Source organism: Doryrhamphus excisus, linkage group LG18, assembly GCF_037039965.1.
Source record: "Doryrhamphus excisus strain RoL-2023G ecotype Guam linkage group LG18, RoL_Dexc_Guam_v1.1, whole genome shotgun sequence".
NCBI lineage: Eukaryota > Metazoa > Chordata > Actinopteri > Syngnathiformes > Syngnathidae > Doryrhamphus > Doryrhamphus excisus.
The window spans coordinates 7,595,075-7,611,255 of record NC_136374.1 but is presented as its reverse complement, the minus strand read 5'-3'; the positions used below and the strand labels follow the sequence as shown (position 1 = coordinate 7,611,255).

The window sequence follows — 16,181 nt, the reverse complement described above, 5'->3', positions numbered from 1 at the left end:
ATGTCACGCCGCGATCGACCAGCGATCGACCAGTACCACCTCCGCGATCGACCGGTAGATCGCGATCGACTTAATGAGCACCCCTGGTATAGACAAACAATCATTCACCTCACATTCATATCTATGGACAAGTTGGGAGTCAGTTTTTCAATCTTCACCTTATCCGCTCCTTTGGACATTTGGACAGTTATTTATTAGCAACTAATGATTATTTTAATAACCGATCAATCGGTTGATTATTTGTTGTCATGTTGTCATCAATGAATCAATTGATCAATGAATAACATAAATAACTAAATGTTTAATTTCAGCCTCAAAGCAGTAATCCCTTTAAAAATACATGAATGGAATTTTTCCCTCCCCAAAAGCATAGCAAAGAGAGCAAAGACGAGACATTTGTCAGACACTGAAATTGAAGTAGAGAAGTATAAATTATCAACTGACATCACAAACACTGCAAAATCAACAAGTCACTGTCACAGACTGCTGTAAATAAATATGCTCTAAATATGCGGGGCAGTGCCCAGTTTGATGGTCAAGTTGTGAAGCAGGTAGCAAGATATGGCCTGCGCTGGACAGGCACAACCAAAGCTATTTGTAGTTTCAATTTTCTAACACTAGGTTTTGTGTGTACGCATGGTAAAAAAGAGGCTGAGATCAGGATATTTACAGTACAGTTTTCAAGGGGACCTATTATGATAATTTTCAGCCCTTTGTATTGAGTAGTTTTCTAGCTCTTCCAGAATCTGCACGTATTCCAGCAGTATTTCCAAAACGTTCTGTTTTAATTTATACATTTTTTTAATTTATTTCCACCCACGGCCCACCTGTGGGCTCCACTCTACCGCCACCTGTGGAACAGAATCTAAACACTTCTATACTTTATTCACAAGTCCAGTTTTATTAAAAAAGAAAATGTCCCGAGTTTAATTATAAAATATTACCAAGATTGAATTTGATCTTTTCCTGTTTAAATTCATCCTGGGTGCGTTCTAACACGCAGCTCAAGACATTCTTCGGTTTTTAAAATGGAGGCAAGCAATCAACACTGGACTGCTGCAGAAAGTTTATTTTTGAGCCAAACTAATTTCAAGACTGGACGAACAAAAAACTCGCAATACGGAGTCGGTATCATGTGATGTTGATGTTTACGTTTTACTGTGCATTCCCCATTGACTATTCTGTTTGATTATAGCGGCGCATGTAGACTGGGATATTCCTTTCCAACATTCCAACATAACTGTATAATAATTAAACATAATTATTTTCTGAAAGGTCATTCGGGAAGACAAAAACTCCTCGTGTAAATGTGGCTAGTGACTTCTCACAAGGCTAACTGTGAAGTCAAAGTGAGCCGGTGTTAGAAAAAACTCTCTGAAACCGAGTGTTCAGAGCCATCCCGAACTTTTTTCAGGGCTCACTTCCAACTGTGCAAACCTCCTTATCTGAAACTTTAGCATAGTTTAACATGAGAATACAACATTGTAACAACATTTATAGTGGAAAAGTGGAAAAAGCATAAATACCTGTCGATTAATTGCATAATCAATTAATCATTCATCATTAATAATTTATTGATAAATTGTTGTAGCTCTAATTGATTAGATAAATGATTAGTTTCCAGATTTTCTCCAGAGCTTTGCTTGTTGAGTCTTGTTTGCACTTTGTTTCAATTAAAGGGGACCTATGATGTTTGTTCCACTTTTCTGACCTATAAATTGTCAGAATGTTGTATTCTCGTGTTAAACAATGCCAACGTTTCTGATGGTTTCAGAGGGTTTTTTCAAACCGTGCTTGTACCGTGCCCAGGAACAAGCTGTAGGCTTCACGTGACCAAAGCTGGACTACTAAACTGTTGCTGAATTCAGATGGCTATCCAACGTTACTTGGTCATGTTAAAGCATCAGAAGTACAAGCTCTAAGTCACCATTGATCATTGGAACCATTGGAATAAATTATAACAGAGCGTTTTCAAAATCCAACGAAATCCAGCAGGAATAGGTGTAGATTTTGTAAGAGCTAGTGTAGCTGCTCCATAGAAGTCTAATATCAAATACAAATGGCCAAAAAAGAGCAAAGATGTGACGTTCACGAACAAGTAATGTCTTCTGAACATCTCTTTGTAGTGAACAACGAGAATCAATTTGCAGATACAGTAGAACCTTGGTTAGTGTCATGAATTAGTTTCAGAAGGCCGGACTCAAACCAAAACATACTCCAACCTATGTGCATCAAACTCTTTTTCACTTGATTACCCTTCAAAGGCCACCTGTAACCGTGAAGCCAACGTTCCACTGTATAAGAATATAAGATAAGACTAGTGACTAGTCTTATCTTAAGACTAGTTATTACCGACAACTGAGTTCAAAACAATGGACTTGTTGGACAATGAACGTCACATCTCTAAGGGAAGTCTATGTCACACTGGCGAGTACAGAGTGGTCTGTGGTGTTAAAAGTGTGGTTTTCAGTATGTACTGTAAGTACAGACACTTCTTCAACATCATTGATGGAAAAGACAAGAATATACTACATGTGAAGTGTAGATTATGTCCCACAGCAAAGTGTTTGTCTCTTGTAAGTAACTCTAATCTCATCAAACATGTCTCAACACGACTACGAAGCTAAATCCCAATAAAACGTATTTTCAGCTTAAAAAAATATATACTCACGTTCAATGGTAACTTATTGCATTAATGAGCCCCTGTCAATGGTGCGTAATGTTGGTTTAAACACTTCATTGAGCACTTTGACCCTCGCTACTTTATTCCAACTGAATACCGATGAATAAAATAATACACCAGAAACATCAAGTAAAGTAAATGGGTCAGTTTTTCTCATTCCTACTGTTGTATAATCCATACTACTAACAAGTAATAAAAGTTTTTATCACATACTACAGTCTTAATTAGCCCTGTACCCTAGAAACCGCCCATGAATGATACGGGAAAAGGCCGAAATGATACTGTGTCAAAGCCCAGGGCAGTGATACTGATAAAATATAGAGTTTAACCATGTCCAGTATCAGCCCCCGTAGCTGTCCACTCGGAGCGCGCTGCTCTGGTATCGTGCCCGTGAAACAACCAATCAGAGAACAGCACACGAGTGCTTAGTGCCTAGTGCTTCTCCAGTCACCAAAAAACCCAAACTTGATTAATGGAACTTTAATTGTCAGACTTTGATAAGATAAGACTGTTGATAAAATATTATTGTTGAAATATTTTTGCAATTGTTGTGTTTACACTGTTTAGATATAATACATGTAATAAACTTTGTTTCTGGAAACAAAATGGTCTTTTGATTAAATAGTACGGTCTCGGGCTGATACTGACACTTGGGGGCGTGACACCTGGCTTGATACCAGACAAACATGTGATAACCTATAAGTATGAGCTGTTCTGATATCAGATCAATACCAGCATTGGCCGATATTCAATGCTGCAATATCTGAATTGGATCAGAGTGAAGAAGTCCTATGGGGATACCCCTGTTAATTACTTGGGATGCCACAATAAAAACATGACCATAATTATTGTTAGGAAAAAAAACGTTCCCACAATAACCAAAAAGAAATTAATCACACCATAAATGAAAATGAACTACATAATTTAGCTGGAGTCCACATATTGCCATGTGCATGCATGTCTGTTTTCCTCGTCCCTGGCCTCCAAACAGACAGGAAGAGGGTTCAGCACCTCGACACTTCATACAACAACGACGAACAGAGTCTATCAGACAATCTGCTTTGTCTGTGACGGAGGAGGCATGGCCACTAGCATACGAGCAGCATTTTTTTCTTGACTTCATCAACCTCATGCCAACCTCCACCATCCTTCACCTCTCAAGACCACACATCAAATTTGAGGAAACAGAACCTTGTCGCCACCTCCTCCCATAGGAAGCTCTCCAAACATATTGCAACGGCTTATATAACGGATGCCAGCTGGTGCAGCTGTGCGAGAGCATGGTGGTACAGCTCACTCCCTGACGCCTTAAGAGTTGCACTGGACAGTTAGTTCTCAGCTAAAACTCCACGACTATCAGTCTAGACCAGGGGTCCCCAAACTTTTTCCAGTGAGGGCCACATGACACATGAGGGCCAGGGTCAGGGTCGTTTGTTTGTTTAGGTTGTAGTCACGTTGCTCACAATAGGTTACCATTTCCAGTTCTATGACAGAAAAATGTATATGCTTTATTGTTCAAGGGGCCGGGTCAAATGTGGAAGTGGGCCGTGTCCGGCCCCCCGGGCCTTAGTTTACACAAAACCATTCACATCATTCCTGCAAAAAGCAGGAATGATGTCAGCCATGTGGCAATATGTGGGTGCTGTTTCATGTATAGAGGGCTCTAATAATTAAAAAGCTGTATTTAGAGGATTGTAAACAGGTTTTCTATGCAAAAGCTATGGAAATATTTATTAATACTGAATCCTACTTCACAGAAATTCACCTATAACGATTAAACCACTGTCTTTTTTCTATAATGTGTCCATTAAAAAAAAGCCGCAGTCTCCCAATGGCCCCTGCACTGCACTTTGCACAGCCCTGGTGTATGTATTTCACTGGGAAGGCAAAGTGTAGTATCTCCAGGCTCTGTTTTACTTAACACTATCGCTCGTTTTCACTCACCCAGGTCATGGTGAGGTTAAATGGAAACAACTGGAATTTTCTTGTTGAAGACGCTTCACCTTTAATCCAAAGGGCTTCTTCGGTTCTACATGTTTAAGTGTGGAGTTTCTCTATTTATGTCTCTGGTGGGTGTGTCCCATGGGGGTGGTCACAATAGGGCTGTTGTCCGGCCTTCCTGATGTGTGTCTGTTCCTCCTGTCTGCTCTTTTTCTTACTGTAGCCTGAGGATAGAAACAGCAGGCTGAATGTGTTGGTCCCTTACATTGCTGCTTTGCCAGAGAATCTCAGGATTTTCTCCAAACAAAACATACATTTGAAACCCACCAACACAAAACCTGGTTCGGCCCAAAGACAAAAAAACCCGAGAAGCACAATTGTTTATCCGGCTCAGTGTTGTGAGGAGTGCAATGACCGCTGCATTGGAATCGTCCCATCACTTTACAAGACTGCAGCTGTTACTCCAATTCTAAAAAAAAAAACCTGGTTCAGACCCGAGCAACTACAATAACCTTCATCCTATTTCTAAAATTCTCCAAAAACTGTCACCTCCCAACTGCATCTTCACTTAACACATAACTCCCTCTACGAAGCTTTTCAGTACACATCACAGCACAGAAACAGACCTCAGTAAAATCACTAACAACCTTCTTCTCACTGCTGCCGACTCTGGCTTCGTCTCCATCCTCCTTGACCTGAGTGCAGCCTTTGACAGCATCTCACACCCCATCCTCCTCAATAGATCCATCCATTGGTATCACCCACACCCCCCTCGACTGGTTCCACTCATATCTCACAGGCCGCACTCTGTTCATATAGCTCAAGTCCAATCTCTCCTCAGTTACTCCAAGTGTACCTCAGGGCTCTGTCTTGGGGCCCCGACTTTTTATCATTTAACAAATTTAACAGTGATAATAAACTGAATTAAATAAACAAAAATTATAATAAACTGAATAAACTGAGGGCGGCACGGCGGTCTAGTGGTTAGCACGCAGACCTCACAGCTAGGAGACCAGTGTTCAATTCCACCCTCGGCCATCTCTGTGTGGAGTTTGCATGTTGCATGTGTTTGCGACTCCAAATTGTCCATAGGTATGAATGTGAGTGTGAATGGTTGTTTGTCTATATATGCCCTGTGATTGGCTGTGTACCCCACCTCTCGCCCAAAGACAGCTGGGATAGGCTCCAGCACCCCCCACAACCCTCGTGAGGATAAGAGGTAGAAAATGAATGAATGAATAAACTGAATTTCTTTTAGGAACAGGAAAGTTTCACCCTCACCATAGACATCCCCGCCGTCTCCTCCTCCCCTCAGGTTAAAGGGTACCTATTGTGATTTTTCAACTTTCTTGACCTACAAATGTAGTTAGAATATTCTATTCTCCTGTTAAACAATGCCAAAGTTTCAGATAATGAGGTTTGCGCATTTCGAAGTGAGCCCTGAAAGAAGCTTGGGATAGCTCAAAACGCTTCGGTTTCAAAAGGCGTGGTAAAACTGCCCCTTTGTAACGTCATAGAGGGGCGGACTTCCTTATTTGGGTGTGGCTGCAAGCCAACAAAGCTCTCTGCCCTGCCCCAAGCTCTGCTTGCCCTGCCTTTCCCCGATCTCTGCTCCTCTGTTTACTCGCTAGCAAAGGCTTGTACGGGAGTTCCCGATTCCCTACCAGCAAAAGAAATGCATTTTATCTGTCAATGGCATTTTACACTGGACTGTTTTGTGAACATGGGCCAGTATGCAGCTGGACTAGCCAACAAACTTTTCCAACATTACTTAGTCGTGTGGAAGTGTCAGTATCGAAAGCAGTATGTAACAATTTATCATTGTCCTAACTGTGTTTATTTTGCGTAAGTCACAGAGCAAAAGCGCTTGCATACAGGGAGCGGGGTTGCTACTAGTCATGTCCCTCCAAAATTAGTGGCCACATTAGACATTACCGATGCTGTAGAAAACCTCAAATGCTAAAGCTACTTACCATTGAGAGACGTCTTAAGTAACCTCTTTTCTTGTGAAACCTCAGGCTGTCCAGTCTCTACTTCTGGATCGGATTCGGAATCCAACACAAATAGTATGGCTGTATGTTAAAAGCCGACATTTCATACAGATATTATTATCAACTCCTATACCCTTCGCAGCTAGCAGCGAGTGTGACCAAATATAGCTGCATGGGCGTGCCTACAGGTGGGCCGTGAAACAGAAAAAACAGACACTAAAACAGACCGTTTTTGCAGTCCAAATGCAAAGAAATACAGCTGAGTAGGTGCAGATTCTGGAAGAACTATAAAGCTTTGTGTGCCGGTTATCGTGTGTAGCTGCCCTATAGGAGTCCATAACTCAATACAAAGGGAAAAACTGTGTCTGGGTGTCATCCTGGATAGCAAACTTTCATATAAATCCCATATCAACACCATCACCACTGTTGTTCCCTCACTATCCGTGCTACCGCCATTCTGATTTCATAGCCTGGTCATGTCACACATCGACTATTTCAATTCACTCCTTTTCCATCTCCCCCAGAAGTCCCTCCATAAACTCCAACTGGTTAAGAACTCTGCTGCCCGGATTTTAACCAGAACTTCTTCATTTCATCACATCACCTCCATCCTACAGAAAAGTCACTGGCTCCCGGTCCAGCAGAAAAATACAGGACAAACTCCTTTTACATAACTCAAGGCCCTACACAACCTCAGCCCTCCGTACTTGACTGACCTCATCCACATTGCCACCCCAGCTGGCTCCTTCAGCTCCCTCCTCTGTTCACCTCACTGTGCCCTCAGCCCGCCTCAGCACCATGGGGAGCAGAGCAGGCTGAAACTCTGGAACTTATTAACATCCGACATCAGAAATATTGACTCACTCCCCATCTTCATATCAAGACTCAAACTCTTGAATATGCAGCCTTGAACATGTGTTAAAGACTGCATACTCACTTTGACTTATCTGTTGGTTTTATTCTGTGTCATGTACAGTGTCCTTGGGTTTTCAGAAAGGCGATTATAAATAAAATGTATTATTATTGGAGACACCAAGCAACCCTTAAGCAATACAAACAAATGGCACAAACTTAAGAGGGGAGTTCCTTTGGGCTCAGAGTCAGATGTTGATTTCCATCTCTGATGATCATGTCTATATTCTGGATAGGCAAGGCCGCTGATTTGAAAGAGGTGTGTAAGAAGCCATCTATGAATGTTTGTGCCATCAGCTAAGATGTCCTAACATCTTTCTCCCAAAGATTGTTTCAATCCACGGGAAGACTGGCAACTGAAAGCGCTTTTTTTCCCACCAGCCAGGCGAACAACCTTTTGGTATGCAGGGCGTTCGTTCACCAGCCACATAACAACAACCTTATTGTGACCACCCCCAGAATACACACCCCCCAGAGACATAAGTAAGGAGACTCCACACTTAAAAATGGAAAACTAAAGAGGCTTTTTGGATTAAACATGAAACGCCTTCAACAAACAAGAACAGAGTCTCTGCAGGGTTCTACAAGTCACATTTAATCCTTTTAACGTAGGGATGTTGCAAGGGTTTTATGCTGCCAATTCCGAATCCGAATACGAATCCTCCAGTACTGAAATCGGTCAATACCAATCACATCAATTAATTACACATTGTTCAATTAAATTTTGATGCGTGCTATTGGCTAGGGGTGATACCGATACTGATCGGTGACCAATACATTGGAGAATCCCTATTCTTAAGACATTTTAAAAGACATATTTAATATCCATACTGGTAGAAAAAAACAAAAAGACATGAATGAATGAGTCCTGGAATTACTTGCAATGTACTGTATATGAATTTATTCACAGTTATTTAACTTTGTAAGACAAAATGTTTAACCTAACAAAATCATTTAAAAATTGTCCAAGTAATTTGGCTTTGCAGTAGGCTTTCGTTAAGCGCTTGTGCTGGATAAATTCTTACCGGACTGCACTGGTACTTTAGTGTCGTTTTGTAGTTATGAGTTACAAAGTTCCTACAAATTTGACTTCTTCTATGCTTTTTCAAGACTTAAATGTGAATCAATAGAGCTGCAACAGTTAATCTAAGAACCAATAATTATGCAATTATCCAATAAATCAACAACAATTTTGATATTTGATTAATGGTATCTTGATTTACAAAATCTTAAGATCTCAGCCATTTCCTTTGTCATCCATGAAAGCAGACCTTATTATCTTAGTATCAGACGAATGCTGTCCTACAGTGACATGACATTCTTAATTGCGCTGTGCGTGTTATATAAATAAAAAAGTAGTAGTAGTTGGATGATTATTTCAAGAGAGTGTTTAATTCTGAAAGTTTCTTTTGCAGCTGGGAAAACCCGTCACTAGCCACGTTTACATGACCAGTTTTTTCTCTTTCTGAATGGAATCTTTCCGAATGACGTTTCCAAAAACAATGGTATACATGGAAAGGAATATTCCAATCTCTTGTCTACATGCGCCGCTATAATCAACCAGAATAGTCAATGGGGCATGCACAGTAAAGCGTAATCATCAACATCACGTGATACCGAAGTTTTTCTTTCACTTGTTGGAATAACTCCGTATTGCGAGTTTTCCGTTCGTCCAGTCTTGAAATTATGTTCAGTTCTTTCAAAATTTGGATCAAAAACAAACTTTCCGCAGCAGTCCAGTTCCGATTGCTCGCCTCCATTTTTAAAACTGAAGAACGTCTGGAGCTGCGTATTATGTCATATCTGAGCATGCGCTGAAATAACACACCCGGGATAAATTTAAACTGAAAAAGATAAAATTCAATCTTGCTAATATTTTATAATTAAACTCGAGACATGTTTTATATTGATATATATTTTATTTTTAAAGAAAATCTGGACTGAATGGAGTATAGAAGTGTTTAGATCCTGTTCCACAGGTGGCAGTAATGCACACTGAAAGCTGCTTGCCAACCGCCAATAAACAACAGAAAAAACACAACGAAGAAGAACACACCCTGACAACCTTCCGTTTGAGCAGGTACAAGATACCTCAATCAGAAATGGGGAAAGGAATATTCCACCCCTGTGAATCCGATTATATATTCATTCGGATTGGCACTTTTCTTTTTCGGAATGTATACAAAGGTTGAATTCTTTCCATTTGAGCAAATAAACCGAATGCAATCATAATATTTGGGTCCATGTATATGTGGCTACTGTAAGTGGGATTCTCCTTGAAAATTAGGCTTTTTATAAACTTCAGATTCTGCTTTATTGTGATTGTTGAACTTTGTCCTTGGATTTGGTATTATAATATGTAGACTTAAACCATAAGCTTAAACCCATTAAAACAGTAGGATGCCAACGTCAAACTGGAATAAGAGCTAGTATGTAGGATGATTACTTATCTATTTACGAGTGCTCCTATGAAACTTTATCAAATTGTGACCATGCAAAAATACTCATTTTGACCTAGAACTATGAAATTAATTCATCAATATTTCAAGTTAATTAGGGTAAAAAGGTTTATATTTCTTAAATGTCCAAGAGTAGGGGGTACATGGATTCAAGTGAAATGTCTGAAGGGCTACGCCACTGAAAAAAGTTTGGGAACCACTGATGTGAATAAATGATAGAATTCATAGTTTTGTTAGGAATGGAATATTTTCTGTCTGCTATTAACATGTCCAGTTTGTTGCAGAGGGAAAATATTATGTTTTCAATATTCTGAATATGTATGCCAATGTGTAGGCGTTGAATTTCCGGGAGATTATAACTACGTAATGCAGCTCATACAAAGTGTTGGAAGAGGATAAGAGCAGAGGCCTGGACATTCCGTCATCGATTTTAAATTATTGCATTTTAGACTTTTTCTTTTTAAGATGCTGCAAACCCTGAAGATGTGTTCAGTGTCCTCCCTTTAGCCTTTGCTGAGTTGAATGCAGAAGGTTTCATTTTGGCCATGTTCACACAAACATAGATATTTTTTAATGTACTTTAACTGTACTAGTTAGAGTGGAACTGCACTTGCCTATGCATTCTAGCGCAAGAAAACAAGTTAGTATGAGCCAGCTAACAATGGACATCATGGGAAATACCTATTTTGACGATAAAGCCCTCACAAAAAACACAAACAATGTTTCATTTACATAACGGACTTGGATATTAACCAAGCTACAGTGATATTGTTATTGTAGAAGCAAACACAAAAAACTATATTTATCTGGTGGACTAACACGATGCCTTGCTAGCCTGTAGTCTCAGCGCCATTCACAAACGGAAGAGTGAATATCTGACTCTCCATTTTGCTACAAAGACTCAACGAGATGCTAATTTGCCGTCAGCATTTTTTACCTGAGGACTGGAGCACATGTCTTGTGTTGGAACACACGCCATCCCAATGAGAGCGGACATTGTAAGTGTTGTCGTTGTATCTATGCTGCTGTTGTTGACGGAGGTAGCGTAAGCTATATGCGCCTTGGAAAGAAGTTTTGGTAGATACTATACTAATACTAAGTATTACATGTTACCATCAATGTACGTGCTAATGCATGATCACAGCATGTAGTATACCAAATCATAAAACATTGTTAGAGTGTTTTCTTTAGAGGGCTTCATAGTCCAAATAGGTACGTCCCAATGACATGCATTGTTAGCTTGCTCATATTAACTTGTTTTCTCTTGTTATAATGCACAGAGAAGGGAAAGATGTGTTCATGTTCCAGGTAAGTGAAGTTCCCTTTTAAAGTACTATACTAATTAAACTATACTAGTGAGTGTAGTTTTAAAAAGTCTATCCACACAAAACACATTTATTCATTTTGTCCAATCAGAAGCCTGAAAAAGCACCCGCAAGCTGACTTGGTGGTATAATAATGTCTCTGTTCATCGATATACAGTAGTAAGTATTATACAGTACAGTATTACGTGTGCATGTTGTGTATACTGTTCAAATCAGTATTCATTTACACGGACGCCTAAAACATGAATGTTTAATCCCCTGTGTGTGTTATAAGTTTACACTAAATAAAATCAATAAATAACTTCATGACCGTTGTTATGTTGTTACATGAGGTTTAAATACATGACACAATGTCTCATATTTCTTACAACACAAAACAAAATAGTGTTACCTGACCAAACACTGAAGACATTTTTGAAAAGCTCGGTTTTTAAGACAAAACGTGTGGATGAATTGACGAAAATATTGCTTTTATATACGTACAGTATGTATGTGTATGCTAGTCGGTGTGGATAAGTGTGGTGGCCAGGAGGTCAGCGGTGGATTGTAGAAAACAGAATATTACATATAATGTTGTCAACGTAACTGACGTAACGCGACTACTGAATAAAGAATGAGAAAATGTACACGGACTTATTAGGAATTATTATATTTGGGAGTATTGGCAGCGGAGCAGCAAGGAGACAAAACGACGCGGACGTAGCTTACAGTACGCGAACGTAAAGGGAAACAGAAGGGAAACATAACAATAAACATGGCGATAACATGAGGTCATTCTAGCGAAACCGCACAGTTACTAAATAAGATAGAGCACGGACATAACAAAAGTGCTGTGCAGCTTTTAAAGACAGTCGACATTGTCAGCCATAGCTGCTGGCTGCTGTTCGGGCTCTGGAACGCCGTGCTCGCCTTTACGTTCTTTCTCTCTCTCTCCAATCACAGCTGACAAACGAATGCAGTGAAAAGAAGCAAAATGGACAAAACAGAGAAGACTAGAAATGGACATTGCCAGTTGCGAGTGTGTCGACGGAGGCTCCCCCGGTGGTCGTCTCTTAACAACCGCAATGCTTTTTGCTCGGGAGTCATGGCGGGCATGTTTTAAAGCACTCAACTTGCTGGGAAAACGGCGAAGATGACGCCGCCATTAAAAGATACAAGTCAGATACATGCTTTTGGAGTATTGTGTTTGGAGTTATTCACGACAAAAATGTCCCAACCCAGCTCGGCTAAATATAACTCCGCCTTCTCGTCCGAGCGGGCCTGTCTTCAGATGAAGACTGGCGACGGAGAGCCACAAAGCTGTCAAAAGGCGCCGCGATGTCGCCATTTTCCTTCTGCTCCTCCGAAGCAAAGTGCCGCCAAAAAGCAAGAGACGTCGCGGAGGTTCTTACCTGCCGTGGAACCAGTCCTTGCAGGCGTCGCACTCAATCATGAACTGGGTCACGTCGTAAGGCAATCTGCAGATGCAATAGACTGGTACCGTCGCCATGTTCACTTGACAAGTACGGCGGGATGGACGGGGGGCAGCAGAGGAACAACGTCCTGCTGACAATATCATCCAATATGATGATGGAGGAAAACATAGGGGCTGTCCCGAAACACCGCTAAACCGACAAGCTCCATCACAACTACATCACCGCCGCTTAAACATTCACACAATACGCGCTTTTCCTCAAATGCATTGTTTTTATCCTCATCATCTTTTCTTCTTCTTTTTTTTTTTTTTTTTACTTCGCTCCGGTCTGCTGACTGTGAGGCAGCGACTGAAAGCACACGACTCAAAACCTCAAACCTGGCTGCTAAATAAAATAACATAACACATACATTATTTCACTCACCTGCGTCATGCAAGCTCGAATACTGCACCAACAAACTTCATTCATTTATGATGATGCACTCCAAATATGACATTAAAAAAGTCTAATTACAATATAAGGTCAGGCAAGAAAAAGTCTCATTGTAATGCAATTGAATCCAGTAAATATACCAAATAAAAAAAGTCACAATAAACTACAATATAATACACTAACATATTAAAAGTCCCATTATAGTACAATGTAAAACATAAAAAATGAGTATTGCACTACAATGTAATACACTGAAAAATAAAATGTTTGCAGGAGGAAGACAAGGAGTCATGTTGTGTTTGTTTTATTATTATATATCACTATTCCATACATATTACTACGTCCTTTTGGATATGTAGAACTGTGAATTGATTTATGTGATGTATTCCATTATAACCTGATGCATGTTCAAATAAAATTCAACCATTACCATTAGAGTACACTGAAAAATAAAAATTCTGATTAGGGGCTGCACGGTGATCAAGTGGTTAGCGCACAGACCTCACAGGTAGGAGACCCAAGTTCAATCCCACCCTCGGAGTTTGCATGTTCTCCCCGTGCATGCGTGGATTTTCTCCGGGTACTCCGGTTTCCTCCCACATTCCAAAAACATGCTAGGTTAATTGGCGACTCCAAAGGTATGAATAGGTATAGGTATGAATGTGAGTGTGAATGGTTGTTTGACTATATGTGGCCTGCGATTGGTTGGCCACCATGGTGTCCAGGGTGTACCCCGCCTCTCGCCCAAAAACAGCTGGGATAGGCTCCAGCACCCCCGCGACCCTTGTGAGGATAAGTGGCAGAAAATGAATGAATAAATGAAAGCCTGATTAGACTAGAACAGGGGTGTCCAAACATTTTTTGTTACAAGTGAGGGCCAGATAGTGAAAATGAAAGTATGCATGATATTCTATAAAGCAACACCTGTAGATATGCTAAGAAGCTATACTGTATGTATTTAAAGACAATACTGGATATCAGCTTTGTGATACTGTAGGTGAAAAAAGCCTACTTTAGTGTCAACTTTGTTCCTTTTTCCCATTTTTGCATTTAAAAAAAAAATTCCAAATATTTCTACTTTCTTCTTAAATAATTAATAAAATTACAGCATTATTTGTTTTTCATAAAATAAAAAAATATTGTATTTATGCTTTAATATTCTAACTCTCTGCAACTGAAATTGCATTATTTTTCCTGCATAATATTACGGGTTTATTCTTGTGAAATGGAAATTAGTTTTTCTTGTTAGGTTTCTCTTTTAATATTTGTTTAACTATTTGTTTAACTATTTCAGCTTTTTCTCCCCTGAGTTATAACAAAAATTACTATTTTTTTCTTTAATATTTCTATACTACTAAAAGGACCTTATTTTTTTCATAATATTATGACGTTATTCTCAGAAAATATTCCTTTTTCTTGTTTAATAACATTTTCCCCTCATAAGTTGACTCTATTCTTGTAAAATTACTACCAGTAGTCATTTTTCCACTTTTGCTGTTGTTTGTGTGTGTGTGTATTCTTGTTAAATAATATTTTTAGAATGTGCCACACGCCAATGAAAAAACAGTTGTAGGCCACAAATGATCATGACTACAAACTCCCGCACGAGAATGTAATACACTAAAAAAACATTAATGTCATGATATGGTTGAATGGAGACAAGTGGAATCTTTTAGTTTCTTTGTAGAGTTGCACAGAACTCCTGACAGGTTGTTCATGCACTCATCAAGTTCCAACCTGGGAAGTCCCAGTTGGGTTGCTCTCAAGACACTATACAAATGGTACTACTTTTTGGCCCTCATTTTCACCTGTTCCCTTGTATTGAGGAGCCATGCCTAGCCAAACATGGACATTGTACGTGGAGTCGTGGATAGGTAAACCACAACTTTTACCCATTCATTGATCGTTTTTGTTCTTTGTAGTCATAAAATGTTATGATGCCCTTAAAAATTACAAAAAAACTGGCATATTTAATGAACATATTGGCCATCCAAACATTTTTTATACCGCTTATCCTCTTTAGGGTGTATGCAGGAGCCTATCCCAGCTGACTTCGGACAATTTGCAGCCACCAATTAACCTAACATGCATGTTTTTGGAATATGGGAGGAGTACCAGGAAAAAACCTATGCACCCATGGGGGAGAACATGCAAACTCCACATGGAAATACCCAAGTGGAGATTCCAACCCTGAACCTCCTAGTCTCCTGTCTGTGTGGCCTACATGCCAAGCACTTTCCCATTGTGCGGCTCATTATGGTAATTAATGAATTAATATGTTAATTCATTAAATATACAAAAATTAAAATAACGAATGATTTTATATTTAAATGATCTATTTATTTAAATATTTATTAAAATATCCTCAGGCTGAGTAAGCAGCAGTTGTTGTAATAATTATTATCATACCACTAGAGGGCAGTATACAACAACCTTGTGTATCTCATTCAAAGCTGTTGAAGGCTTTTGTTTGCACACAGATCCTTCCCACTGTTCTTTTGATTTTTTACATTTGGTTTGCATTTTCCTATTAAAGCGTGTTGAAAAATCTTTCATATTACATTGGCAGGGGCTTTCAATAAAAAAAATATGACAGTTGACATTTTTATTGAATAAATGTCCGGCATATTTTATGTAAGATTTGGAACTGCTGCAGTATGATAGGCCCATCAAATGAATATAAGCACCCAAGGCAAACATATCCTATCAAAACATAAATGGGATATTTGGCTGAGTACAGTATTGTAATGTTATGTTATTTGGGAACAGCCTTTCCCACATTCCTGTGATCTAACAACATTCATAACAAAAATATGATCAGCCTATTGAGATCTAGGCAAGAATATGTTTATCATAATGCCTCCAAAAGTATTGGGACAGCCATTGTAGCCATTGTACTTTTGTTGATGAAGTCTTTAGGAAAAGTAGATAGCAATATCTTCACTCGTGACCACTACAGGTTGTTGTTTTAGGTCGGTGGTTCTCCAAGTGGCGTACGCCAATTTCCATAGGGGGTACATGAA

At 39.5% G+C, this 16,181-nt stretch overlaps 1 protein-coding gene across 3 annotated transcripts in view; it reads right to left on the bottom strand.

The window, feature by feature from the left end:
* The window catches only part of phf2 (PHD finger protein 2), a 40,527-nt gene extending 27,313 nt beyond the window's left edge, over positions 1-13,214 (bottom strand). For all 3 annotated transcript variants that reach the window (XM_058054939.2, XM_058054940.2, XM_078798426.1), the window contains exon 1: positions 12,703-13,214. In XM_058054939.2, coding sequence (XP_057910922.2) covers positions 12,703-12,869 — 167 coding nt within the window. In that variant the 5' untranslated portion in view covers positions 12,870-13,214. The remainder of the gene's footprint in view (positions 1-12,702) is intronic.
* Positions 13,215-16,181: the final 2,967 nt, after the last annotated feature.